At 46.1% G+C, this 27,865-nt stretch overlaps 1 protein-coding gene across 2 annotated transcripts; it reads left to right on the top strand.

The window, feature by feature from the left end:
* Positions 1–62: 62 nt before the first annotated feature.
* PMS2 (PMS1 homolog 2, mismatch repair system component) lies at positions 63–27,501 on the top strand. Of its 2 annotated transcripts, XM_049638910.1 has the most exons (15): positions 63–236; positions 2,110–2,249; positions 2,870–2,956; positions 3,385–3,487; positions 4,224–4,407; positions 7,427–7,594; positions 8,622–8,719; positions 10,429–10,528; positions 11,652–11,736; positions 13,075–13,230; positions 15,872–16,757; positions 21,570–21,737; positions 23,930–24,030; positions 24,238–24,407; positions 27,135–27,501. In XM_049638910.1, the coding sequence occupies exons 1-15, from the start codon at positions 214–216 to the stop codon at positions 27,276–27,278; spliced, it is 2,613 nt and encodes an 870-aa protein (XP_049494867.1). In that variant the 5' UTR covers positions 63–213; the 3' UTR covers positions 27,279–27,501. The 2 variants fall into 2 exon arrangements, with proteins under 2 accessions (XP_049494867.1, XP_049494866.1); XM_049638909.1 differs by having other exon boundaries at positions 63–2,249.
* The last annotated feature ends 364 nt before the right edge of the window (positions 27,502–27,865 follow it).

Below are 27,865 nucleotides of genomic sequence, written 5' to 3'. Positions count from 1 at the left end.
CCTAATTGGCCCGCGCCCTCTTACGTCACGGCCTCGACCTTTTACACAACCAATCGGCAAGAAGGAGGTGTGGGAATCGTCGGCTGCCCCATCCGGAAGGGGCGGGGCACAGTGTCGGAAGCGGCCAATGGGCAGCCGGGAGGCCGAGCCTCCGTGGGAGCGGCGGCGGCGGGAACTGTCCCGAGTCCCGGAGGTGGGTCACATTCTGGATCCATGGAGCTAGCTGAAGGGCCAAGGTGAGAGGTGCTTGCAGTGTCCCCTCGCGGTCGCTCTCCCTGAGGTCCACGGCGTTCCAGATTCCTGGAATGGAATGGAAGGAGGACGCAGCGTTGGGCGAGCCGGCGCGGAGGCCCCGGAGCGAGCCCCCCTACCTGCTGCCCTTTGGGCTCGGCGGGAGCATCCGGTCGGCTCCCTGCAGACTCTGCTCGGACGCCGCCACACATCCATGGACTGGAAGCCGGAGCACGAAGTGCCTGGAGACTGAATTCATTTTTTCTCTGCCTGGTTTCTTTCTTTTCTTTTTTTGAAAATTGAGGTTATTTTGGGGAGGCTTCAAGGCAAATGCTAATTTGCATAGCCGCACCGTTTTTGAAAATGCAGAACTTTTGTATCTCTTCGAGTATGTCATTGCTGGTTAGTCAACTGCATGCAGTTCAGAGCGGCGAATCTTCAGCTAGCACTGTTGAATTCAGTGTCAGCTTCCTGAACCCAGATTCGCGGTCTGTGTTTAAATGTTTCATCCCCAGTCCTCAAAATAAATATCAGAAGTGGACTTGTTAGCCTATGGTGTGTTGCCAAATAAATAAGTTTAAGAGATACTTCCTTTCCATTTTATATTGTCATCTGCAGTTTCCACATTTAAGAGAAACCTGAGCGAAATTTTTTTCAAGGTAGAATGAAGAGTAAAGATGTTTGTTCCCTTTATCTTGTAAGAGTTTATCGAAGGTCTGCTGTGTGTTAGATGCTGTGGGAGAAGACCCAGATATTTCTCTCCCATGGAGGCTTCTGGGTTCTGTTACATCCACATTATCAATTAAACTGCTTACAAGAAATTGCTAAATCAATGAACATAAGGAGTACGTTCTTGGGATGACAGGAATTTGCCAGGCAGAGGAGGAAGAGGGGAGCAGTCTAGACCAAAAGATTCGTATGTGTGTCTAAAACAGCTTGTGATATTCAGGAAACAGTTTGCTATTACTAGAATGTAAGGGAGTTGGTGAAGGGAGAGGGTTGGAGAGAATGAGAGAAAAGTAGACTGGGGTCCAGTTAGGACTAGATTTTAAACTTAATATAGGAGACAGTGGGACACTAGTAGATTTAAAAAAAATTTTTTTTCCTAAAGTTTATGTATTTTTTTTTAGCAATCTGTATGCCCAAGGTGGGACTTGAACCCAGGACCACAAGATCAGAAGTCCCATGCACCTCCGACTGAGCCAGCCAGGTGCCCCAACAGTAGTAGATTTTTCAGCAGAGAAATTATTTGGCCAGATTAATGATTTTTAAGTTGATTGTTTCATGGAAGGTGGATTGGAGTAGGGAGAAAGTGGAAACAGATTGGTTGGGAAACTCTTAAAGCAAGTATAGCAAGAACTTTGGGGGGGGGGGGTCTTTGCTAAGGCAGCAGCAAGCAGCCTGGATTGGGAGCGGAGATTCAAAGGCTTCTTTTGGGAGTAGTAATAGAACCAGTCCCCAGTTTCTAAGATGGTTTTGATTTTAACATAAACGCTGTGTATTTCCCACCATACTTGGGGTTTTTCAAACCGTGTGAGAAATGTTGTTTTCACTTTTCAGAAGAAGATCCCATTGTTGCCAAAGATTATTGACCTGTAGGTTTAAGGGTACATGTGTCTCCTCCGTGTAGATCCTAGTATAATAAATTTCTAAATACCCATTACATTTGAAGTATCTATTCAGATTTTTTGACAAATGTGTAAGGATCATAGAACAACGTTTATATTTAAGAATATGATCAAGGGATATGTTAATATAATAAATGAACATGTTAGATACATTGACTATTAACAGAGATGAATCATTTCCCGCAGTTAAAACCAGGATGAAAATACATAAATGCATGCTTGCTTTGTTTCTTGTAACTGGTGTCTTTAGTACAGAACTTGCTAAGGCCATCAAGCCTATCGATCGGAGGTCAGTCCATCAGATTTGTTCTGGACAAGTAGTACTGAGTCTAAGTACTGCTGTGAAGGAGTTGGTAGAAAATAGTGTGGATGCCGGTGCCACTAATATTGGTAAGTTTAGAAGAGTTTTAAGCCACAGGAAATAATCAGTTTATACTGTATTATTCAAGAAACATTTGTGATTGTAATAAGACAACCAGATGTTGATATACTGAGAAATTACTATGTTTTAAACTTAAATTTAGCATCTTTTATGTGCCTAGGTAGGCAGTAATAATAAAAGCAGTTAACTTTTATTGTGTTCTTACTAGTGCCACACAGCTGTTTCTAATCTGCCGAATAACCGTATGAGAATAGGAATTATTATCACTACTGTATTCATTTTATAGAACAGAAAATGAAGGCACGGGAATTTACTTTGAGGTCATAGAGCTCGGAAAATGTGATTCCAGGAAGTCTGATTGCCGAGCCTTTTTTCCGTAATGACTCTTGAAATTATCCTTTTGAAAGAAAGGTAGAAAGGAAGGAAAGAAAGAAAAGAGAAAACTATTTTATCTGGGTTAGTAAATTGCCAAGAAGTCCTTTTAAAGAAAATGAAATACACAAAATGACAGTAGTACATTTAAGTAAGTGTAATTATGACTCTAATTTGTATTACATAAGTTATAAGTAATGTGAGTATAAAGGCTTTTTTACATGGATCAAATTAATTAATTTGTTAAACTTTTTAGATCTAAGGCTCAAAGACTATGGGGTGGATCTCATTGAAGTTTCAGACAATGGATGTGGGGTAGAAGAAGAAAACTTTGAAGGCTTAAGTAAGTGGAGTTTTTCTAATCTTTTTTTCTTTCTTTCTTTTCTTTTTTTTTTTTTTTCAGTGTTTTACTTATGTTTTGAGAGAGAGACAGAGTACGCGTGGGGAGGGGCAGAGAGAGAGAGGGAGACACAGAATCAAAGCAGGCTCCTGGCTCCGAGCTGTCAGCACAGAGCCCGACACGGGGCTCGAACTCACGAGATGTGAGATCGTGACCTGAGCTGGAGTTTGATGCTTAACGGACAAGGCACCCAGGTGCCTCTAGTCCTATTTTTAAATATTTGAGCAAAATGTTTCCAAACTTTGAGTAACACTGTCTTAGGAAACACAAAAACAGCTTTTTAAAACCAGTTGCTTTGGTAGGTGTGGTATTTATTCAGGGGTATATATCCCTTGAAATATTTTTGGTCTTACTGTGTACCTCTCTTTCAGCTCTGAAACATCACACTTCTAAGATTCAAGACTTTGGTGACCTAACTCAGGTTGAAACTTTTGGCTTTCGGGGGGAAGCTCTGAGTTCACTTTGTGCACTGAGGTGATAACAATATTTTTATCCACTAACTTGACCCCTTACGAAAATCTCTCTGAACCCGAAAACGTGGGGTTAGAATCATTGTTGTTTATACTTCTCCGTCCTGAGTGTCTCAACTTCAAACTTCCACATTTTTTTTATCTTACTGCCAATCTAAGTGGTAATACTTCCGAAACGTAAGCAATGAAATGAAATAGTATTGTAAAAGAATTATTACCCTTGTTAAAGCAGTAACTTCTCAATTTTAAAATGGCACGTAGATAATAAGTTACAGATGTGTTGGTTTTGATTTATTTCAGTGTTTAGGAAAAAATTTAACCGAAATACTTATCATATATAACAGAGTCTAGGTTTTTATGAATAATTACTTACGCATTGGAACTATAATATTTTTTGGATCCTTGTTAAAAGTTTTGTTAAACCAGTAGGAATAAAACTGAGAAATAAATCTTTATTTGTTAATATGTAAGCTGTGAGACCTTTTATTTTGCCGTTTAACCATAAAAACAAGTATCAAAGCTTTCATCAAAACAAAGCATTTATAGAACTCTCTGTCTTATTATTAGGCGCCAAGATTTAGATTTTATGATGACCCCTCACCCATATAAACGTTCTCGATGATCTCAGAGGGATCAGCATTTTTTCAGGAGAGGTTTTAGAGAACAGAAGTGGGAGAATGAGCATGTGATGTCCAGCACCTGTCAGTGTCTGACCGTGTCGCACCTGCTCTCTCTCACAGCGATGTGACTATTTCTACCTGCCACGCATCCGCGAAGGTCGGGACTCGGCTTGCGTTTGATCACAATGGGAAGATCGTCCAGAAAACCCCCCACCCACGACCCAGAGGGACAACGGTCAGTGTGCAGCAGCTGTTTTATACACTCCCTGTGCGCCATAAGGAGTTTCAAAGGAATATTAAAAAGGTACGTTAGGGGCATCTGGGTGGCCCAGTCGGTTAAGCGTCTGACTTGGGCTCAGGTCACACTCCCGCGGTTCATGAGTTCGAGCCCCACGTCAAGCTCTGTGCTGACAGCTTGGAGCCTGGAGCCTGCTTCGGATTCTGTGTCTCCCTCTCTCTCTGCCCCTCCCTCTCTCTCTGCCCCTCCCTTGTTCGCGCTCTCTTTCTCTTTCTCGCAAAGATAGATGAACATTAAAAAAAGAAAAATGTACAGTAAACTCAGAACCCCAGCCTCTGAGAGCATTGATACACATGTAGTGAGACATCTACCACACTAATGTGCACTGAAATTAACTCTTCAGATGATTCTCTTCCCTGAGTTTTTTGGGGCGTGCTTAGTTTGTCTTTTCCTGACCGAAGACTGAGCTTGAGGTTGATGTGTCCTCTCTTTTTTTCTTGAAAAAAAAAAAAAAGTCATTAAATCGTATTTATTAGGTGTTCTAACATGGGAATGAATTCTTTAAGAAGTAACCTTTTTCATTCTGTCTGTAGCTTTTTTTATATTTTTTTAACTTTTTAATTTTATTTTATTTTATTTTTTGAGACAGAGACAGAGCATGAACGGGGGAGGGGCAGAGAGAGAGGGAGACACAGAATCGGAAGCAGGCTCCAGGCTCTGAGCCATCAGCCCAGAGCCCGACGCGGGGCTCGAACCCACAGACCGCGAGATCGTGACCTGAGCTGAAGTCGGACGCTTAACCGACTGAGCCACCCAGGCGCCCCCTGTCTGTAGTTTTTAATAAGATGTTTTTCTTGGTTTCCTGAAAAATGAAGCATTACAACTTTTATGAATTTGAATGGAAATGAAATAAATATATCAATTGTGCTTAAAAAGCAGTTCTAGGGGCGCCTGGGTGGTTCAATGGGTTAGGCGTCCGACTTCGGCTCAGGTCATGATCTCACAGCCCATAAATTCAAGGCCCATAAGTTGGAGCCCCGCGTCGGACTCAGAGCCTGGAGCCTACTGCGGATTCTGTGTGTCTGCCTCTCTCTGCCGCTCCCCCACTTGCTTGCTCTCTCGCTCTCTCTTTCAAAAATAAATAAACATCAAAAAGAAAGCAGTTCTAAACTGTGCATACGTGTATTTATGTGTGTCTGCGTGTATACATGTAATCATATAGTTTTGTAAAAGCAAACCAGCTAGCCAAAATATGCATAGGAAGAAGGCTGGAAGGGAAGACATGTGATTGTTACCAGTGGTTATTGATGCGTGTGCGATCACAGGTGCTTTTTGCTGTCTTCCTTGCACTTTTCTCTTTTGTGTATCTGTCTTTTTATAATCAAAAAGTTATTTAAATGGATGCAGCTAAACACTTTCTTGTACAGCAATTTGCACAAGTTATAGTGCAAATTTTACAAGAATGTATATTTACTGTGGATAAAACCATTTTTCATTTTTATTTAAAAATTAAAAATTTTGGGGTGCCTGGGTGGTTCAGTTGTTTAAGCATCTGACTTTGGCTCAGGTCATGATCTCTCAGTTCATGAGTTCGAGCCCCACATCAGGTTCTGTGCTGACAGCTCAGAGCCTGGAGCCTGCTTCGGATTCTGTGTCTCCCTCTCTCTCTGCCCCTACCCCGCTCGTGTTCTCTTTCTCTCTCAAAAATAAATAAACATTAAAAAAGTTTTAAAAACCAAAAAAAATTAAAATTTTTTTGTATAGAAAAAAGTTATTATTCATTTTTTATATCTCATGGTAAAAAAAATCAGTGCCTCAAAAACTATAGGAATAAAGAACTTATACTTGCTGGAAAAGACCCTTGTTAATAGTGTGATATATGTGTTTCCAGGCTCCTTTTAATTTCATGTATTTACAAATCTTGAGAAAAAAAATTCAAGATAAATTAATATAAGGAAATGAAACAATACAGAATATAAAGATGTAAGTAATACAGGATTATATGTAGTAGAAAGTTGAGGTTGTGTCCGTCTGCCTCCCAGAGTTTGGTGTATATCCTTTAGACTGATATACAGGTGGAACCTTTATTCCATAGAATGGAGAATAAAATCCGATCTTTGATTTTCTTTTGTAAAGGTTTTTATTTATTTATTTTTTTAATGCATACGTTTTATTTTTTTCTTAACAATTAGGATCACATTATACATTAACAGTTCTATAACTTGACCGTTTCTATAGTATGTCATAGGTATCTTTCTTGATCGTGTATCTTTTTTGGCTGACTCGTTACTTTATTCTCTATCATTCTGCCATTATATGGATGTACCATAATTTATTAACTCCTTGTTGATGGTAGCTTAGGTTCTTTTTAATTTTTCACAATTACAGGGGCACCTGGGTGGCTTAGTCAGTTAAACGTCTGACTCTTGGTTTCAGCTCAGGTCATGATCTCACAGTTTGTGAGTTCAAGCCCTGCATTGGGCTCTGCACTGATGGTGTGGAGCCTGATTGGGATTTTCTCTCTCTCTCTCTCTCTCTTTCTCTCTCTCTCTCTTTCTTTCTTTCTCTCCCTCTCTTTCTCTCTCTCTGTCTCAAAAAATAAACATAAAAACATTTTTTAATGAGAAAAAAAAAAGTTTGACCTAATTGACTCACTGTCTGATGAAATAACTTTTAAATAAACTTTTTTTCACAATTACAGATTGTTTCAGTGAACATTTTTGTAATATATCTTTGATTATTTGTGCCAGTCATTCTACAAGGATAAATTTATAAAGGAAGGATTACCAGGTCCAGTGGAATGCACTTTTTGATTTTTATAGCAGTGGGCGTGGACATCGTGGACACAAGAGAAGTATGGTTAGGAACCTAAGCCTCTTGAGCTCTCTCTTATACCACGTGTGAGGGTATACGTTGAATACAAAGGTATACATGCATAAAGGTATTCACAGCTCCTTCTGTCAGGAACAATTTTTCTTCTTTGTGCGCCGATATGAGAACCTTGAGTTGGATGTTTTAACTTGAACCATGTAGTTTTTGTAGGATTAAAGTAACGTCGGGTCTTGTATTTGTGTTTTTTAAACAGGAGTATGCCAGAATGGTCCAGGTCTTACAAGCATACTGTATCATTGCAGCAGGCATCCGTGTAAGTTGCAGCAATCAGGTTGGACAAGGAAAACGCCAGCCTGTGGTTTGCACAAGCGGAAGCTCCAGCATAAAGGAAAATATTGGATCTGTGTTTGGGCAGAAACAGGTAGTGGTGACCAGTTATTTAAAAAACATTTTATTCCTCTAGTAATTATGGCAGGTTTCCCTTGTCCTTTCCAAAGACGAGAGAAGGAAATCCAATAATTGATTTTTTTTTTTTTAGGATTTTTATTTTATTTTATTTTTTATTTTTTTAAAGAGAGAGAGACAGATGGGGGGCGGAGAGCAGAGGTAGAGAGAAAGAGACTCTTTTTTTTTTTTTTTTAATTTTTTTTAAATGTTTTTATTTATTTTTGAGACAGAGAGAGACAGAGCATGAACGGGGGAGGGGCAGAGAGAGAGGGAGACACAGAATCGGAAGCAGGCTCCAGGCTCTGAGCCATCAGCCCAGAGCCCGACGCGGGGCTTGAACTCACGGACTGCGAGATCGTGACCTGAGCTGAAGTCGGACGCCTAACCGACTGAGCCACCCAGGCGCCCCAGAAAGAGACTCTTAAGCAGGCTCTACACTCACCACTGAGCCTGACATGGGGCTCGATCCCACGACCATGAGATCATGACCTGAGCTGAAATCAAGAGGGGCGCTTAACTGACTGAACTACCCAGGCACCCCTAAAGATTTTTATTTTTAAGTAAGCTTTATCCCCAACGTGGGACTCGAACTTAAAACCCTGAGATCAAGCGTCGACTGCTCTGTCGACTGAGCCAGCCAGGAGCCCCCAATAATTGATTTCTTAATTAGGTACTTACCACAAGAGTTAATGCTGAGAGCGGACAGATTTTTTTTATTTTATTCTTCCAGAGAATAAAACCCTCCTTTTACTCTGCATCTGAAAAAGGGTGTTGTGGGCAATGTATTGATTATGGATAAGTATGCGCTCAAGTGGTCCATCCTTCTGATTAAAAAATCAAAATTTCAGTTATGATAGCTGCCAGAATCAGCCACCGAGATTCCTTGTGCTCTTACTCTGAGTGGCCTGACCAGGAAAAGCAAACACACAAAACCCTTCCTTTCTGAAATTAGGTTCATCCTGATTCTGTTAGGAATTAACTGTGAGTCTTGTCTCTTTTAGCTGCAAAGCCTCATTCCTTTTGTTCAGCTGCCCCCTAGTGACTCTGTGTGTGAAGAGTACGGGCTGAGCCACGGTGATGCTTTGCAGACTCTGTTTCGGTGAGTAGATTGCTGCCGGGAAAATTACAATCAAACATTTTGTCTGGGTTTTTTTGTATGTATGTATGTATGTATGTATGTATGTATGTATTTGTTTTGAGAGAGAGATAGCACAAGCAGGGGAGGGGCAGAAAGAGAGAGAGAGAGAGGGAATCCCCAGCAGGCTCTGTGCTGTCAGCGCAAAGTCTGAAGCAGGGCTCGAACTCATGAACCCATGAGGATCACGACCTGAGCCGAAATCAAGAGTCAGACACTCAACCAACCGACTGAGCCACCCAGGTGCCCCTGGAGGCTTTGTTTTTAAAGATCGTGATTTTAAGGTTTATAGTTTTTATATTCGTTGTAAAGTTATAGGCATTATTATTGCTGAGAAAGAGGATTTTTATAAAGGAGTCTGTTACTTAATTCGTTCAATATCCTGGGTCCCTGGTGCACTTGAGGGGATTTCCTACTGAATTCTTGGGTTTCCTATTGATTTCCTATTGAAACCTTTGTAGTAAGGACTCTGCTTAGTGACAGATTAAAATAATTTTTAATTTACGTATATGTTTTGCCTTATGGGGATTTGACAGAGTGGAAAAGTGTTTCCTTTCATTCATGCCTTACCCAATATCTTGTCCACTGTCCCTACTCTCAGGGTAAGAAAAATTGGCATTGCCCCTACTTGGGATTGGCCTTGTGATGGCCCACGCCTGCTCACTGTCTACTTGCCTCTGGCTCACATGCAGAGATTCATTTCTTTTGTGTGCACACCATTCTTACAGAGTGCAGAGTGCACATACCCCGGGTAGATCACAGGCAGAGGGAGCACTGTAATTTTTTTATTTTAGAGAGAAAGAGAGAGTGAGTGAGTTGGGGTGAGGGGCTGAGGGAGAGAGTGCAGCGCCCCAGCGCAGAGCCTGAGTCGGGGCTCTATCCCACAACCCTGGGATCATGACTGGAGCCTAAATCAAGAGTTGGGTGCTCAACTGACTGAGCCACTGGGTGCCCTGAGGAAGCTCTTTAACAATACCTTAGGAGATAGGAGTTTGCTGATGGAGAACAGATTGTCTTGTCTTTTTTTTTTTCTTTAAAATTTTTTTTGAAGTTTATTTAGAGAGACCAAGAAAGTGAATGGGGAAGGGGCAGAGAGAGAGAGAGAGGGAGACATTGAATCCCAAGCAGGCTCCGCACTCAGTGCAGAGCCCGATGCAGGGCTTGAACCCACTAACCACGAGCTCTTGACCTGAGCTGAAATCAAGAGATGCTTAACCCACCGAGCCACCCAGGCGCCCCAAGGAGAACACATTCTAAAAGGACAGGGAGTGCGGGCAGAAATCCTGAATACAAGTAGTTGAGCTCCCTGGGCAGCTGGTGGGGACAGCTTGAAGATTCTAGAATGTGAGTTTTGGGTGAGACTCCTTCCTTGCATAGAGGCCAAGAATTTAATAGGGCAAGTGAGAGAAGAGCTGAAGCAAATCTGTTTTGAACCCACTGCATTTCCTGTGGTGGATTCATTGACCGTAGGAGCTGTAGAACATGCCAGGAGGCCTGTGTCCTTTTTATGATTTATCAGAGTGGAACACAGACACGCATCAACTGAAATGTTAATACTTATCAGTGTGTAACCAGGTGTTATATTTTATTTTGTTTTTACTTTTGAATGTGCCCTCTGACATGTTACTGTTTCCATTCTGGAATCCTGTCCTTACCCTGTGAACATTGTACAGCATCTCTGGTTTCATTTCTCACTGTGCTCATGGTGTTGGAAGAAGCTCAACAGACAGACAGTTTTTCTTTATCAATCGGCGGCCTTGTGACCCGGCAAAGGTATTTTTTTTTATGGTTGTTTTTTGTTTTTTGTTTTTTTTGAGGGAAACTGAGAGAACACAAACAGGGGAGCGACGGAGGGGGTGGAGAGAGAGAGAGAGAGAGAGAGAGAGAGAGAGAATCCTAGCAGGCTCAGCCCTTGTCAGCACAGAGCCTGATGTGAGGCTCAATCCTGCATCTCTGGGATCATGACCTGAGCCAAAATCAAGAGTCAGACAGACGCTCAACTGACTAAGCCACCCAGGCGCCCCTAGACTGGTCATCTTGATAGGGTTTTAGTGTTTCGGTTTTGATTTTGCATTTTCAGCAATATTGTACCTCGGTCATAGATTCTGTTTTCTGGTGGCACTTGAAAGTGACTTCTGTCTGTTGGATATGGTTCAGTATTGTGCATGGTGCAGTTTTATAGTTTATCTCCAACACTTTTAACGATGATATTACAGAATCACATAAATACATTTCTCTGTACGTTGGAGTGTGTTTAATGAGCATTTAAATTGCACCTGCAGCATGTTGGCACTGAAGTTAAAATAACATAATAAACAAATAAATAGGCTGCACCTACATCTTTTGACATATCTTCAAAAGCAGCTTTGGATTGGAAAAAGATTCAGGTTTAGGGATTGATGACTAAAAATATCCCTTTGAGGGGCATGAGGAAACTTTTTTGGGCAATGGATAGATATATTGATTATCTTGATTATGATCTTACTGATCTTGATTGTAAACTTGTCAAACTGTATAGTTTATTTTTTAAACATTTTTTTAAGTGTTTATTTTTGAGAGAGAGGGGGAGACAGCGTGTGCATGCAAGTCAGGGAGGGGCAGAGAAAGAGGGAGAGAGAGGATCTGAAGCCAGTTTCATGCTGATAGCAGTGAGCCTGATGCGGGGCTTGAACTCACCAACTCTGAGATCGTGACCTGGGCCGAAGTCGGATGCTTAACCGACTGAGCCACCCAGGCACCCCTCAAACTGTATACTTTAAATACATGTAGTTTATTGCAGGCCCCGCTCTACCTCAGTCAATCTGTTAAGATATAGCCGTGTAGTGGCTGATTAGAGCAGCGTGTTGGGGGACAGACAGGAATGTTTGTTCTTTTTTAACCTTTGTTTTGTACGTAGGTTTCCAGACTTGTGAATGAGGTCTATCATATGTATAATCGCCATCAGTATCCATTTGTTGTTCTTAACATTTCTGTTGATTCAGGTAAGTTCCACTGAGCTTTCTGTCACGTTGGTGACTTACCCCTAAAAGAAAAAAATGAAATCATAAAGCCATGATATGACCAGAAAGGATTTTTGTGGCAACAGTTGATGGCAGTGTATTTTTTGTTTACATACTTTTAATTATATTGTATAGACTTTTGTTTTTTATACAGGCTTTCTTGCTTTCTGCTTGAGACCAGGTTAATGGTATTATTAGAAAAATAGGACTTTTTCATGGCACATAAGGGAGAAAGCAAACCAAATGTTCCCCCTGATTTTAAAAATAATGCTGTTTTTCTTCTGATTGGGAAAATTCTGGTTTATTGTTATCTAGGATTTTTTCCTAGGTACTTAGAAATATGTGCATGCCTTAAAATATGTAATGCTATATATATATCCCTACTCATATCCTTTATAAAAGGGAGAAAATAACTTTGGGTAAGTTTGTATCAAGCTCTTTATCCTTTGACATAAATGGTTTTTTTTTTTCCCATGTCCTAAAAATTATTCAGAAACATGATTTTAACATCTGTACTCATTATATTCCAAGGTACAGATGTATCTTAAACTTTTTAAATTCTTAGCCTTAATTCAGCTGTCTTCAGTTTTTAGAAATTTAAATACTGTCGTTATATTAAATAGTTACCTATATGATTGGTAATTTCCTTAAGATACATTCCTAGTACTAGAATTAGTGTGTCCATGACTAGGATCGGGCTGTACTCATTTACACATCTAGAGCCGTGTATTGGGTAGTGTCATTTTTTTTTTTAATTTTTTTTTTTTTAATTTTTTTTTAACGTTTATTTATTTTTGAGACAGAGAGAGACAGAGCATGAACGGGGGAGGGTCAGAGAGAGAGGGAGACACAGAATCTGAAACAGGCTCCAGGCTCTGAGCCATCAGCCCAGAGCCCGACGCGGGGCTCGAACTCACATACCGTGAGATCGTGACCTGAGCCGAAGTCGGACGCTCAACCGACTGAGCCACCCAGGCGCCCCTGGGTAGTGTCATTTTTAACCAAAGTCAGTGGGCGATACTAGAAGGACCTTATTTTGGCGTGCGGTCTTCTATCCTATGTTTTCATGTGTTTATTTGCTCTTTCTTTATTTTTGCAAATTGACTGTTCAGATACTTGCATATTCTGTCCGTTTAATAAACGGTTCATCTTTTCCTTGTTTCTCTGAAAGTGCTGATTTTACAGTTTATGAATATTAGTCTGGACACTGTAGTGTTTTTAACAGTACCTTTGGTAAGCGCAAGAGAATAAAATAGACGGGGAAATTTCTGTGAAAGGTGATTTTAAACATAAGTGTCTTTTTTTTTCTTTTGGCCTTAGAATGTGTTGACGTCAATGTTACTCCCGATAAAAGGCAGATCTTACTGCAAGAGGAGAAGCTTTTGTTGGCAGTTTTAAAAACATCTTTGATAGGAATGTTTGATGGTGATCTCAACAAACTTAATGTCAGTCAGCAGCCGTTGTTGGGTATTGAAGGTAAGAAAATACACAGGTGTATGGACAGCTTCTGAAACTCACTATCCTTTTTTTTTTTTTTTAATTTTTTTAAATTTAAAAAAATTTTTTTAAATTTTTTATTTAATTTTTATTTAGAAGAGAGAATCTCAGGCAGGGTCTGCACTGATAGCATGAAGCCCAATGTGAGGCTCCATCTCACGAACTGTGAGATCATGACCCGAGCTGAATTCAAGATTCGGATGCTCAAACGACTGAGCCACCCAGGTGCCCCCAAAATCTCTGAAAGGATGTGTCACACTAGGCAGTGTAGAGCTGCAGATGTAAGGAAATCGGGTAACAAGAGAAATGGAAGGCACATTTGGCACATCCAGGGATGTGTTCTTACCAGGACTCAACCGTTTTCCTTTAATAAACACTCCTGATGGCTGCAAACCTTTTGTTAATTTCCAGAGTTCTGAGAAAAGTCGATTCTGACCATTTTTGCCCATTTTTCTCATTTCTTTATGGAGTGGGGAATTTCTGGGGGCCCTCGCGCTGCCATTTTCCCACCCGTCACCCCTGTGCCTTCTTCGCTGAGTGGCGTATGGGAATGAGCGTCACCACAAAGCTGATTCAGGATGTGTAGTAGTGACAGGTACAGTCATTATTTTATTGCCTGGCCCTACGTGATCAGATACTTAAGTAGTTTTCTTCTTTTTTATCCAAACCAAGAGCAGCTGGGACTTCTGGGAGGGGGCCCAACGTTGAGCTCCAGCCGCCTTCTTTGGCAGAGGGAAGAGTTGGCCATTACCCCGCCCCCCATGACCACATCTCCTTGGGGTGCACACTCTCTTCTGTCGGCCAGCCTGCCCTGATCTCCATGTCTGTATGTGCAGAGATGGTGGGCGCCCATCAGTGCGTCTTCCGAGGGGGGAAGGCCAGAGCTGCTGAGGAAGCTGAAACTAGAGTGTGGCAGAAGGCTAAGGTGACAGATGGGTGTGGCTCCCAGTGAGAGGAGAGGTTGTGGGATGACTTTGTGAGCTGAGGGTGCGAGGAGGAGCTGGAAGGGGCTTGGCGGGGGGGGGGGGGGGTTGTTGGCAGGGATCCTGAGCCGCTCTGTCCTAAGGTTCCTTACACCCCAGGGGCGGGGAGAGGTCGATTTGGAAGAGAGCAGGCAGGCTCTGGTTTTGATAATCAGGGCATAAGGTGGAGGCGGAGCTCCCGAGGGGTGGAGTGGAACAGGAGCGCAGAAATCCGGGCAGTAGAGTGGCAGAGCTTCGCTTTGGATGCGGTGGGCGCCCGTGAGCCCTGGCCGTCCTCGGCGTGGGGTGGCGTGGATGTGGATGTGCATGGGGATGGAGTGGAGGCTGCTCCGCTGTATGTACATCTTTGTGGAGGGGGCCACTCACAGACACGCTTCGCCAGATGCTACCCTGTAAGGACAAACTGCTCAAAATACCGGTGCATCTCGAAGCCCAGTTGAACCGATGCCCCTTTCGGCCATTGTATTGGAAACAAACAAACACGAGTGTATCAGCCCTGAGGTCAAGAGATGGCAGCCGTAGAACCACCCTGCTACCCCTCCTGCTTGCGCCGACCCCCCATGGTAACCATCTTCCTCACTTCTGACACCACAGATTCATCTTATCTGCTTTTAATTTCTGCTTTTCTGCGTCTTGTTTCTTTCTCTCATTACCTTGTGGGATCTGTCCACGTCACATGGCAACTCATTCATTCGTTCTCGTTGCTGTGTGGCATTCCGTTGTAGTTCTTTTTTTTTTTTTATTTTTGAGACAGAGAGAGAGAGAGCATGAACAGGGGAGGGTCAGAGAAAGACGGAGACACAGAATCTGAAACAGGCTCCAGGCTCTGAGCAGTCAGCACAGAGCCCGACGTGGGGCTCGAACTCACAGACCGTGAGATCACGACCTGAGCCGAAGTCGGGCGCTCAACCGACTGAGCCACCCAGGCGCCCCTCCGTTATAGTTCTTAACGGCATGATTTCTTTGTGGATGGTTGGGTTGTTATGGCCAGAGCGGCCGTGGACACCCCTGTCTGTGGCTCTGGCGGGTGTGGGTGTGCCAGGAGCGCAATGCCAGGCCACAGGCCTCCACCTGCAGATGCGTCGTGTTTAGATTTAGGAGCTACTCCCAGAAGGTTTCGCAAAGCGACTGTACCGATTTCACTACCGCCAGCAGTATTTACACCTTCTTTTTAAGCCTCATCTTTGCGAACTTTTGTCGATTGTTAAATTTTCGCCCATTCTGGTGATCGTACAGTAACATTAAAGTGTGGCTTCAATTTGTATGTCCCTTACGATTAACCATTGTTGTATGTTCTGTTAGCCGTCTCTGGATCCCTACTTTTGTAAAACGTATCCTCTTTTTAAAAAAAATTTTTTTTAACGTTTGTTTTTTTTTGAGAGAGAGAGAGAAAGACAGAGCACGAGTGAGGGAGGGGCAGAGAGAGAGAGAGGGAGACACAGAATCCAAAGCAGGCTCCAGGCTCTGAGCTGTCAGCACAGAGCCCGACGCAGGGCTTGAACTCATGAACCACGAGATCATGCCGTGAGCCGAAGTCGGCCGCTTAACTGACTGAGCCCCCCAGGAGCCCCCAGAAATACCCTTTTTCTCCACTTCATTGCAGCCCCTGATACTCTCCTCTGCTCCTATCTACTCAGGTAACTTAATAAAAAAGCATTCGGCAGAAATGGAGAAGCCCGTGCCAGAAAAACAGGATGATCCTGCTTCGTTAAGGACTGGAGGAGAAGCGAAGAGGGCAGTGACCATTTCCAGACTGAGAGAGACCTTTTCTCTTCGGCACACGACAGAGACCAAGTCTCAGGGCCCGAACACCACCGAACCGAGACGGATTTCTCCAAGACAGAAGAGACGCGTCCAGTGTTCTGGAGCTCCAGACTCCCCGTGTTTCCAGAAGTGCGCCTCGGGCACAGGCTCGTCCGGCCCTGGCGGGGAGGCGATGCGTGTGCGCGGGGGCCCCTGTGACCGCAGGGACGGAGTGGAGATGGAGCAGGACTCGGGGCACAGCCGCACTTCGGCCGGCCCGCGGGAAGGGCCCGGCACCCCAGCAACGGGCGGTCAGTCCGGTGGCGCCTGTGCAGCAAACTCCCCTGAGGACAGGTTTTCACAGGGAAACGAGGAAGCTTCTGAGAAGTTGCCTGAACTTGACCGTCGCTCTGCAGACACGGAGCGCGGTTCCGATCACGAGGACGGTGGACGTAAACATAGGGTCTCGCCTCCGCCCGTAGATGCATCCTCCCCAAGCACACGGCGTTTCAAAAAAGACAGCATTCCTTTGAATCCTGACCTCCCTCAAGGGTTGGTGACTGCGCAGAACACATCAGCGTCTCAGGTGGACGTGGCTGTTAAAATCAGTAAGAAAGTAGTGCCCCTGGCCTTTTCCATGCGGTCTTTAGCGGCACGAATAAAGCAGTTACGTCACCAAGAAAGGCCACAAGAAGGCGAACAGAATTACAGGAAGTTCAGGGCAAAGATCTGCCCCGGAGAAAACCAAGCCGCCGAAGATGAACTGAGAAAGGAGATAAGGTAACGTTCTTTCATAGGATGAGCTGCCGGGAGGGGACGAGGCTGGTCCTTCCAGGCCCTGGTTTTGCTCCTCTGGCTGTCAGGACAGTCCTCCCTGGGGGCCTTCTCTGCACCACAGACGTGACATCTCCTGATGTCACCCTTTCCCAAGCTTCTGTCTCCCCCTCTCCCAGCCCCGCTTTCTCTCTGCCTTCTTTGTGCTCCTCGAAGATTCTAATTTGGGAGTCTGTTTCCACTCTACGGATTGCTCATTAGCCCTACTGGTGCATCCTTGGTGATGCTGTTTCCACTCGCTACATTTTCATTGCCCCTCATATGCATCAAATTAACTTTCTTTTTTTTTTTTTTTTTTTTTTTTTTTTTTTTTTTTTTTTTGGGGACAGAGAGAGACAGAGCATGAACGGGGGAGGGGCAGAGAGAGAGGGAGACACAGAATCGGAAACAGGCTCCAGGCTCCGAGCTGTCAGCACAGAGCCCGACGCGGGGCTCGAACTCACGGACCGCGAGATCGTGACCTGGCTGAAGTCGGCCGCCTAACCGACTGCGCCACCCAGGCGCCCCCAAATTAACTTTCTTTAAAGAGGTCTTTCTCGGTGAAACCTTTCAAGAATTGTTTCCTTAGATTTTCTTAGCACATCCTGTCCATTTAGTTCAAATTAATCAGGGCCTCCTCAACCCCGATCTCCTTCCTCTTCCCCAAGGTTTCACAGTGACTCCTCCCTGCACTGAATCCATGGAGGTTTTAATGGACATTACTATTTCCCATGATTCATTACAAAAATTTTTTTTAATGTTTATTTATTTTTGAGAGAGAGAGACCCAGAGTGCGAGCAGGGGAGGGCCAGAGAGGGGGACACAGAATCTGAAGCAGGCTCCAGGCTCCAAGCTGTCAGCGCAGAGCCCGACATGGGGCTCAAACCCACGAATCGTGAGATCGTGACCTGAGCTGAAGTTGGACGCTTAACTGACTGAGCCACCTAGGGACCCCTCCCATGATTCATTTTAATGCATATTAGGAAAAATTATAATTTATTATCAAACTTGCGATTTCCAGAAGATTGTGTAGGGTAAGGTTAAGGAAAAAAGGGAGTCAATTTCAAGAAAACTGTTAATACTGATAACAGAAAACACTGGTCACCACCACTTTCTTGACAGTAATCACGTACAACATTGTAACTTCTAAAAACGGTGACTTCTCTTGAAATATTTAACTTTGATTTTTTTTTTTAATTTTTTTAATGTTTATTCATTTTTGAGAGACAGAGACACAGAGCATGAGCGGGGAAGGGGCAGAGAGAGGGAGACACAGAATCCGAAGCAGGCTCCAGGCTCCGAGCTGTCAGCACAGAGCCTGATGCAGGGCTTGAACTCACAGTTTGCGAGATCCTGACCTGAACCGAAGTCGGAGGCTCAACTGACTGAGCCACCCAGGCGCCCCTTAACTTTGATCTTTTTAAAGCATTGTATATCTTTTGTCTCAGTAGATACTGAAATGTGCTGTGTCCTATACACAGAGCACCAGTAATTACGTTGAAATTTTATGGCACTTTTGGTTTGGACTGCACAGGCTTTGCCTGATTTTGATAATCAATTCTTCAACAGCAAGCATTACTTTAGATAATTCCCTTGATATTCATGGTGCCTAACATTGGGAAAGGTTTTTAGGAAATAGTTCATTTATTTATTTTTTCCAAAAGTTTACTTATTTTGAGAGACAGAGAAAGAGAGCACAAGCAGGGGAGGAGCAGAGAGAGAGAGAGAGAGAGAGAGAGAGAGAGAGTCGCAAGCACTGATGGTGTGGAGCCTGTTGCGGGGCCTGAAGATCATGACCTGAATCGAAAATCACTAGTTGGATGCTTAACTGACTGAGCCACTCAGGCACCATAGGAAATAGTTCCTTTAAATTGTGTGTGTTTAAGGGGGGTGAACATCTTTGGGTGGGGTCTGGGGCCTGTGAACGCTCAGGGACACAGTGAAGAGCTGGGCTCCTGGCTTACATGCACGATCGTGGAACACGTGCTTGATGGAGAAAGACCTGTAAGGTGCCCAAAAGGCAAAGTAATTATGCTTTCTCTTTGGGTTCTTTTTTTTTTTGAGAGAGAGAGAGAGAGAGAGAGTGCACACATGAACGGAGGATGGGGAGGGGGCAGAAAGAGAAAAAGAGATAGAATTCCAAGCAGGCTCCAGGCTCAGCACAGAGTCTGACTCGGGGCTCGATCTCACAGACCGTCAGATCATGACCTGAGCTGATACCAGTAGTCGGACGCTCAACCGACTGAGCCCCCCCAGGCATCTGACTCTGGATGCTTTCAGCCTTCTCAGTGAGTGAAATCAACTGTAATTTTTAAAAGCAGTGATTTTAATTCAAATATTCATCGATCCCATGTTATGGTAGTTCTTGAATTTGGAACACAAAAGAACCGCTTAGGATGCTTGTTCAGAAAGCGGAACCCGTGGTCAGCCTCCGGAGATTCTATTTCAGTAGATGCGGTAGATCGTGGGTGTGGAGCCCAGGAATCTGCATTTTTGCCAGGTACCCCAAGTGCTCCCTTTGAGAAACGCTGATCTACAGTGGGCCTGGCATTGGCATCTGGCCTTCGGTGCACGGCTGCTGAAACGCCTTTTGTTCTGAGCTGTCCTGCCGATGATTTTCCCGAGACATGTCCGGAGCGGAAGATGAGGCAGTAATTGAAATACCGTGGTAGCATTTACCAGCTTTTGTGTTTCTGTTCTGAGTTATAACCAAATAGAGCAAGTCGTACAGTTTTGTTTCTTCTTCGTTGTTTGAGCCTGATGCTACTTTTTAAGTTTACGGTGGGAGGTACACCTGCAGAGACAGAATGCCTGTGTCTTCAGGCCGGTACAAGTTCTTCCCACGGGGACTCTATCTGGGGAACCAGAGCCGGGGACTTGGTGTTGGTGCTGCTTCCAGGTGTGTTGCTTCTCAGTTGGAATCCACTGTAGGCTCCTTACTTTGCAATCTCTGAGGCCATGTGAGCATCTCTGCTGGTGCACTTCTAGACTTTGTCAGTAGGGGGCGGTAGAGGGACGCTGCGAGAAAGCACCAGATCCCGGCCTCTCCTTCCTTCTGGCTGCCCTGGTCTTTTCCTCCTACAAGGCAGCTGCCAGCAGGAGGCCCAGCATTGCTCACTCTGTTTGCTACCCCTGTGTTTCTTAGCTAAGTAGTTAATTACCTTCTACTAGTTTACCATACCTGGTTATGAATTTCCTCTGTTCAAATCGCTGGTGTGGTTTTTGTGTCTTGATTGGACTCTGACACGAAATTACTGCCAGGGAATGGTCCCAGGAGACGCATCCTCACAGACAGGGTTTGGGGATTCGTTTGGTCCTGACCTTGGACTTGAGCTCAGTGTGAGCTCCTTGCCAATAGGAAATGGGAGCTTAGTAATCCATGGCACACGGAGGTGTCGCTGTCAGACCATCACCCGCGGTTGACTGTGGCAGAGCTCCAAGCAAAGCAAGTCCCACGGGAGCCCAGGTGGGTGCTGTGGTGTGGAAGGGATCTTCCTCGCTGCTCTGGAGCACTCGCAGAAAGAAAGGACCGTCTGAGGTCTCAGCTCGAGTCCCGTCTGAGCACCACAGGGCTGATCCTCACGAAAACCCATTTTCACAAAATTTGGTTGTGTGGGGTACAGAATGGCAATGTCGTTTTCTCACGTGAAGATCTGTGGCGGTATCTGTCTTGTCTGCACTGACGCACGTAGTCATGAATGGAATTGGATTTTGAAGCCACCCACCAAAGGACCCGTCCGTGAGCTTGGCAGATGTTAGAAAGATTGATGCTCAGGATTAGTGAAAAGGCACTTTTACACACTTAACAAATCTAGGGATTTATCGTACAGAAATACCCCCAGAATAGAGTGGATTTCTGTCCATGAACGTTTGCTGCAGCATCGTTTGTGTTACTCAAAATGAAAACATCCGGAAGTCGTTCAGTAGAGGATTTGTCGGACAGGTTATGGTACGTGCTCGCAGTGAGCTCCCGTACGGCCACTAGAAAGAATGAAGGAGATCTACTTGAATGGGTCCGAAAAAGCACTGAAGATGCATTGTTAAGGGAGGGGCGTAGAATGGCCTGAAGAATTATGATTCCATTTTTGGGTTTTTTTTTTTTTTTTAATTTTTTTTTTCAACGTTTTTTATTTATTTTTGGGACAGAGAGAGACAGAGCATGAATGGGGGAGGGGCAGAGAGAGAGGGAGACACAGAATCGGAAACAGGCTCCAGGCTCCGAGCCATCAGCCCAGAGCCTGACGCGGGGCTCGAACTCACGGACCGCAAGATCGTGACCTGGCTGAAGTCGGACGCTTAACCGACTGCGCCACCCAGGCGCCCCTGGGTTTTTTTTAATATTTATTATGAGAGAGAGATAGAGAGCAAGCGGGAGAGGGGCAGAGGGCGGGAGACCCAGAATGCCAAAGCAGGCCCCACAATGTCAGTGCAGAGCCTGATGCGGGTCTTGAACTCACGAACCCTGAGATCATGACCTGAGCCCAGATCAAGAGTTGGACGCTTAAGTGACCCAGGCACGCCCGGTTTTTTTTGTTTTGTTTTTAATATGTAAACGAAGGTCGGGGAACATATACACCAAATGAACAGTAGTTACTGATGCCATCCCTGGGGAGCTGGATGAACGAATGAATAATGTCACCTTTAAAAGTGGGATTATTAGGGACTTTCTCTAGTTTATGTTTCTGTATTGTTCATTTTCCTGTTACAGTCTCTTTTATGATCAGAAAAGTAATCTTTTAAAAATCACGATGTCTCATGATGAACATTTTCCACATGCAGTAAAACGATGTTTGCAGACATGGAGATCATTGGTCAGTTTAACTTGGGATTTATAATCACCAAACTCAATGCAGATATCTTCATAGTGGACCAGCATGCCACGGATGAGAAGTACAACTTTGAGATGCTCCAGCAGCACATGGCCCTCCAGGGTCAAAGGCTTATCGCGTAAGTTCTTTCTGGTGTGCGGAATCTTCCGTGTTCTTGCACCCCTAAAGCTTAAGACCCAAGAGCGTATACGTACGTGTGTGTGTGTGTGTGTGTGTGTCTCTTTTTTAGCCACGAGCGTCCCCGTGGCCGATTTTTACTCTGTGCCAGGCACTGTTGAAACCATTGACACGCGTTGATTCATTTAGTCTTCCCAAACCTACAAAGTGGCTGCTGTTACCATCAGCACTTCACAGGTGATAAAATGGAGGCTCCCGGACGCAGAGGTTAGGTGACTTTCCCAAGTTCACACAGCTAATGTTCTTTATTTATCAAGCCCTTTGCCTCTTCCGGTTGGCCAGAAAAATCTGACGAAGGCCAGTTTATGGTACGTAACGTGTCTGTTTATAGCACATAGAACTTAGGTGTGCAGAAGGGTGGAGCTGCCTGTGTGTCTGTCCTCAGCTAGCATAGATCAAGTTCAGTGATTCGTCACCACAGAACTTGGTATTTGTCTCTCCTTTGCCAACGCCTGTTTTAGGCTGACCGCTTTACAAGGTGGTGGGATGGTGTATCATGTAGACCAGAAGTCTTTTCTTAAGCCAAGTGATAGGAAGAGGTCATGGATTTTCATTTGGGAAGTTCAGCGACATAGAGAAATACACTGAGATCCCAGTAGGAGTAAATCCTGGCATGAACAGTCACTCAGCTGGGAGAAAGCACCGAGTTTACAGAGTAATCTATTTCCTATGAAATGGTTGAATTCATTTACTTTCAGTAGGTATTAATGGTAATGGAAAAGACATTTATTTTTTAATTTTTTTAACGTTTGTTTATTTTTGAGAGAGAGAGAGAGACAGAACGTGAGTGGGGAAGGACAGAGAGAGAGGGAGACACAGAATCCGAAACAGGCTCCAGGCTCCGAGCTGCCGGCACAGAGCCTGACGTGGGGCTCGACCTCATGAACTGTGAATTCATGACCTGAGCCGAAGTCGGACACTTGACCGACTGAGCCACTCAGGTGCCCAGTGTAAAGACATTTAATAAGCTACTTTCTCATACTGGATTCTTTCTGCCTCTTTCACAGAGGTCTTTTATTTTTTAGCCATTTTGCATAAATAGGGTCTCGCTTGTGACATTTCAGGTTGCCCCAGGTAGTCACAGATCACTTGGGGTCCCAGGTGGCCCTTGCTCCAAGGATAAAGACCACAAGTCCTTCCTTTCCTACCAGGCCCTGCGTGGTCTGGCCCTCCCTAGGTCCTTCCTCTTGGTTCTCCATGCTTGAGCCACCTGGCCATCTCCTTTTCAGGCCATTGACAGACCTGATGAATTCCTAACTGGTCATTAAGGAGAATGAAGTAGATCTTTTGTATGTGGCTCTGGGAACATCAGTGGGCCATCCTTGGGCCTTTGCACAGACTTGTCCCTGCCTGAATGCTTGTCCCTGTGCTCACCCATCCATCCATTGGCTGATAACGGGCGCTCACCCCAGCTCTCAGCTCAGAGGTCCCTTCCTCAGAGACACTGTCCTTGACTCCTGTCTCCAGGCCCATCTCACTTGCTCTGGCTCTTATGGCGCTGGGCGCCTCTGGCCTCCTGATTGGCAGTGTACTTTGTAATTACAGTTTGTGTGACTGCCTGTTCAGTGTCGTTCTTCCCCACTGGTCTCTTACTCCATGCCCATCCTTTCTCCTGCCCTTATCAGTTCCGACTGATTAAGCACTCGCTGAACCAGGAGGACCGGTGGACAGATTGCTACGTGGACAGATGGCGCGGTCAATGATGCAGGCTCGGAAGGGACAGGATAGCAAAACAGATGCTCTGTGTTCTGCTTTCCGATGCCTGTGATGACCCAGCCGAGCTTTTCACATGGTCTGTGTTGCCGGAAGGAAAAATAGCCTTTTTATGTTGTATTGTTATCTTTAAGGAGTGGATTGAGAGAAACATGGGGTCACTGGGATGGGGTGGCAAGCTGAGGAAAAGCCAGCTGCTTTGGTGGTCATTTGAACTTAAAAAAAAAAAAGAAGAAAATTAACGGGAAATTCTCAGGCAGTTACGTGACAGGAAAGGCATATGGCTGAACAAAGCGTTGTCGCTTACCTGGCTTTTTGAAAGGAATTCAAAGAAGCACGTATTGGCTTTGTTTCATTTCTGCTTTACAGCTAAATGTTTGACTTCGAGATTGGGTTTGAATCTCTTCTCTGTTTTTTCAGACCCCAGACTCTCAACTTAACTGCTGTCAATGAAGCTATCCTAATAGAAAATCTGGAAATATTCAGAAAGAATGGCTTCGATTTTGTTATCGACGAAGGGGGTGAGTGACGACGATGATGGGATTGTCCTGTCAGAGCCAGGAACAGTCTTTGAGGTGCCCTAGATAAGGATATTTTATCAGAGATGGAAACGGTTCCCCCAGAAAGGATTTTGCCTCTGCCCTGTGTCTCAGTGTTTGTTACACACAGGCGTCAAATGAAACGTATTTTTCGAATCGTGGACTCTTCTCCAAATTTTATTCTTCCAGCTCCAGTCACTGAAAGGGCGAAGTTGATTTCCTTGCCAACCAGTAAAAACTGGACCTTTGGACCTCAGGACATCGATGAACTGATCTTCATGCTCAGTGACAGCCCTGGGGTCATGTGTCGGCCTTCCCGCGTCAGACAGATGTTTGCCTCCAGAGCCTGTCGAAAGTCTGTAAGTAAACAACGCTCTTCTTCCAGGGCCCGGAGGGTCTGTTCGGGCCGGTGGTGGCACGAGTTCTCAGGCCAGCTGCTGACCAGGCAGCGCCGTCGACTGTGGCCGAGACTGCCACGGGTCATCGTGTGTAATATGGCCACATCCTTCTCTGCCAGTGTGATGTGTGAGCTGGGCGCGTCTGCCTTATCTCTGGCCTCTAACCCGTAATCGCTGTGACGTTTCACCGCCGCCGCTCAGCCTGTCCTGGAGGTGGTGGCGGTGGTGGGTCATCAGCCTGATGTCAGAGTGAAGCAGGTGCGTCTGGATCACCTGACCCCCGGGAGCAGCCGGGATGCCCTTCCTTCATCAGAGGCTCCACCCAGGTGCCGCCCAGGACACAGAGGGGACAAGGCAGATGAGGTCCCCCCCTCTTTTCGGAGTTTAAGGTTTAGTGGGGAGGAAGAGACTTAAGCCAAAGTAGTAACTTCTGATACCAGTAGGCCCAGAAAAGAAGTTAAAACAGTATGGGGACGGGGAGTGGCCTCGGCCCCCGGTCGAGCAGTTGAGATTGGGAGGCAGGGAAGGGCCATGTGAGGAGGAGGCATCTGGGCTGACGCCTGGAAGGGGCATGGAGCCCCTCGGGGAAGAGCTCTCCTAGTAGAAGAAACAGCAGGTGCACAGATGGGGCGGGGGGGAGCGTGTGAGCCAAGCCAGAGGTGGCCTGTCCTGGAGGGGGTCCCGGATGTGACCCGAGCAGCGTCGGGACTCACACGGGGTCTTGCGATCCCGGTGGGAACCGGGGAGCTCGTGCGGAGGGCTGGAAGGGCTGAGGCGCAGGCTGTCGTGGGGGCGCCCGAATTTCTGGAACAAGGCGGCGGGGAAGCAGCAGCTTGCTCGCAGTTGGGGGGTGGGAGGCATAAAAGCTGATTTGGACGTGTGGTATTTGAGGCCCCATGAGGCTGTAAGTGCAGGCGTCTGGAAGACGGTCAGGTTAATGAATCCGAGCTCGGGGAAATGTCAGTCGGGGAGCAAAGTTCAGGGCCACCGTGCAGCCTGGGGATTGGATGAAGTTCGGGGAGAGGTGAGGGGAGAATCTGACTTCCGGCCACGGGTATTTCTTTGATGAAGACAGTGTTGGTGCCCCCACCCCGGGGTCGGTGAGCAAGAGGCAGGGCAGACTGGCCTGGGCCGGTGGCCAGGCGGTTTAGAGTGTCCTGCCTTAAGGTGCCACACAGACCCGGGGAGCCACAGGCCGCCCTGTCCTCCCCACCCTGGCGGGGCCGCCGCACTGTGGCTCTTCGTCCTCCCGTCAGCACAGCTGCTGACCGTTGTGGGTGATCCTCTGCCGCACCCCTCGGGCCCGTGCCCTGCCAGCCCCTCAGCCCCGTCTGCTCGCTGGGCTCCTGCCACACGGCCACGTGCCACGTCCCCAGCCGCACCAGCCTTCCTCCCACCCGAAGCCCTTTGCGCTTGCCCGCCTCGCATGCCGCCTTCACACACCCGCCCGACTCCCTCCAGCCCTGGGCTCTCCCAGGTCCCCCACGGAAGTGGGCTCTCCCGGGCGCCCCCCCCCCCCCCCACCCCGGATGACACCTGTTTCTCTGTTGACTTGTCTGGGGTCTGTCCGCCCCAGTGAGGTGGAGCGCCCCACGCACGCTGCCTCTGGGGCCGTGCGTGGCACAAGGAAGAAGGAAGGTGACACACGTCTCAGGCTTGTCGTCTCACACCACCTCTCCTGGTTTCTCAGGGGTGCTGATTTCCAGTGCTTGCTGAGGGGCCCGCTCACCTCCACGGAGAGTTCAGCTAGAGATGAGCTGAGTGCTGTTTCATCAAGAGGAGGCAGGGACAGGAGCCTGAAGGGAGGGCGAGTGAGACGGGCAGTATCTGGGGAGGGAGGACCCGGGCAGAGGGCATGGCCAGCACCAAGGTCCCAAGGTAGGTGCTTGTGTAGTGCACCTGTGCGAGAGGAAAGGGGCAGGTGCCTTGGCTGCCTGGGTGGCTCAGTCGGTTAAGCGTCCCCCTTCAGCTGAGGTCATGATCTCACAGTTTGTGGGTTCGAGCCCCGTGTCAGGCTCTGTGCTGACAGCTCAGAGCCTGGAGCCTGCTTCAGATTCTGCGTCTCCCTCTCTCTCTGCCCCTCCCCTGCTTGCGCTGTCTCTCTCTCTGTCTCTCTCTCTCTCCTCTCAAAAATAAAATAGAAACATTAAAAAAATAAAAAAAGGAAAGGGGGTGCCGGTGGGCTGGAGAGGGGCAGGGAGGGATGCGCTCTAGCAGATGCAGGCACAAGGCCAGTGAGGGGCCAAATCCGCCGATGCACGTGGGCTTTTACCCAGGTGAGCATCGAGCGCTGGCAATGTGATCTGACAGCTTTTGAAAGGACTCACTGGCCGCTGAGTGGAGAACAGGTGGAGGGGGACAGCAGGGAGGTCTTGAGAGGCCCTGTGGTTGCCAAGGTGACAGGTCTGGGCGGCGGGAGAGCCGCTGAGACTGGTTGCATCCTGGACAGGTGTGGTCAGTGTCTGTAACAGAGGTGTGTTGCCGTAAAGGAGCCACGGAAGGGCTGGATTTCACAAAGCGGAGGGGGGCTGAGATAGCAGCGGGTAGGGTTCCTCGGAGGAAGATTTTTCAGGGACCGCTGTTTTGAGTAGTCATCGTGTCCATCCTCGTTGCAGAGAAAAATGTTGCTGGAGAGGTGCTCTTGTACCCAAAGCCATAAAACTTGGAACCGTTGTGTCTCCTACTCAGGTGATGATTGGAACCGCCCTAAACACAAGTGAGATGAAGAAACTGATCACCCACATGGGTGAGATGGACCATCCCTGGAACTGTCCCCACGGAAGGCCGACCATGAGACACATTGCCAACCTGGATTTCATTTCTCAAAAGTGACAACATCTCTCGCTTTCTAGAATTGCACGTTTTATTGCAGATTTTTCCTTTTCAAAAGCAGGGTTTTAACGAGTCAGCTTGTTGCCAAATAAACCTGTTTAAAAAAAAAGAAAATGACCAGATCCACTAGAAATGATCTTGAGAACCTTGTCAAACCACGCGGAGCAGTGCTTGCACCGGCTTTTGTCCCGCACCAGAGTGTGTGTGCACACATACAGGCAAGAAGAGCATGTCTTACAGAAACAGGAAGAACGCTTCGAAAGCCACCTGGGCCTCTGCTGCTGTGGCCTGAGGTATTTTAGTCAGCAACTTTCAGCCCGTAGTATGATTAAATTCATAATGGTTTAATTATAAAATTATGATCCTTTTGGGTTCGGGGATGTCCACCCTAATACGCATTAAATTAAAAAAAAAAAAAAAAAAACCCAAGAGAGATTCTCTGCCCAGCTGGAGGAAAATGGCCAAGTGGGGCCTGGGGTCACTATTTTTAAATGTTCCCCGGCAAACATTCGTAGGCAAGGGGAAATAAAAGATTGACTTTTCTGTAACTTTAATGCTGTGATGTGGTTTTTTGGGGTGGGAATCGC

The sequence above is a fragment of the Panthera uncia genome, chromosome E3 (genome assembly GCF_023721935.1).
Source record: "Panthera uncia isolate 11264 chromosome E3, Puncia_PCG_1.0, whole genome shotgun sequence".
NCBI lineage: Eukaryota > Metazoa > Chordata > Mammalia > Carnivora > Felidae > Panthera > Panthera uncia.
The sequence above is the reverse complement of the archived record's forward strand: the minus strand, read 5'-3'. Positions and strand labels throughout refer to the sequence as shown.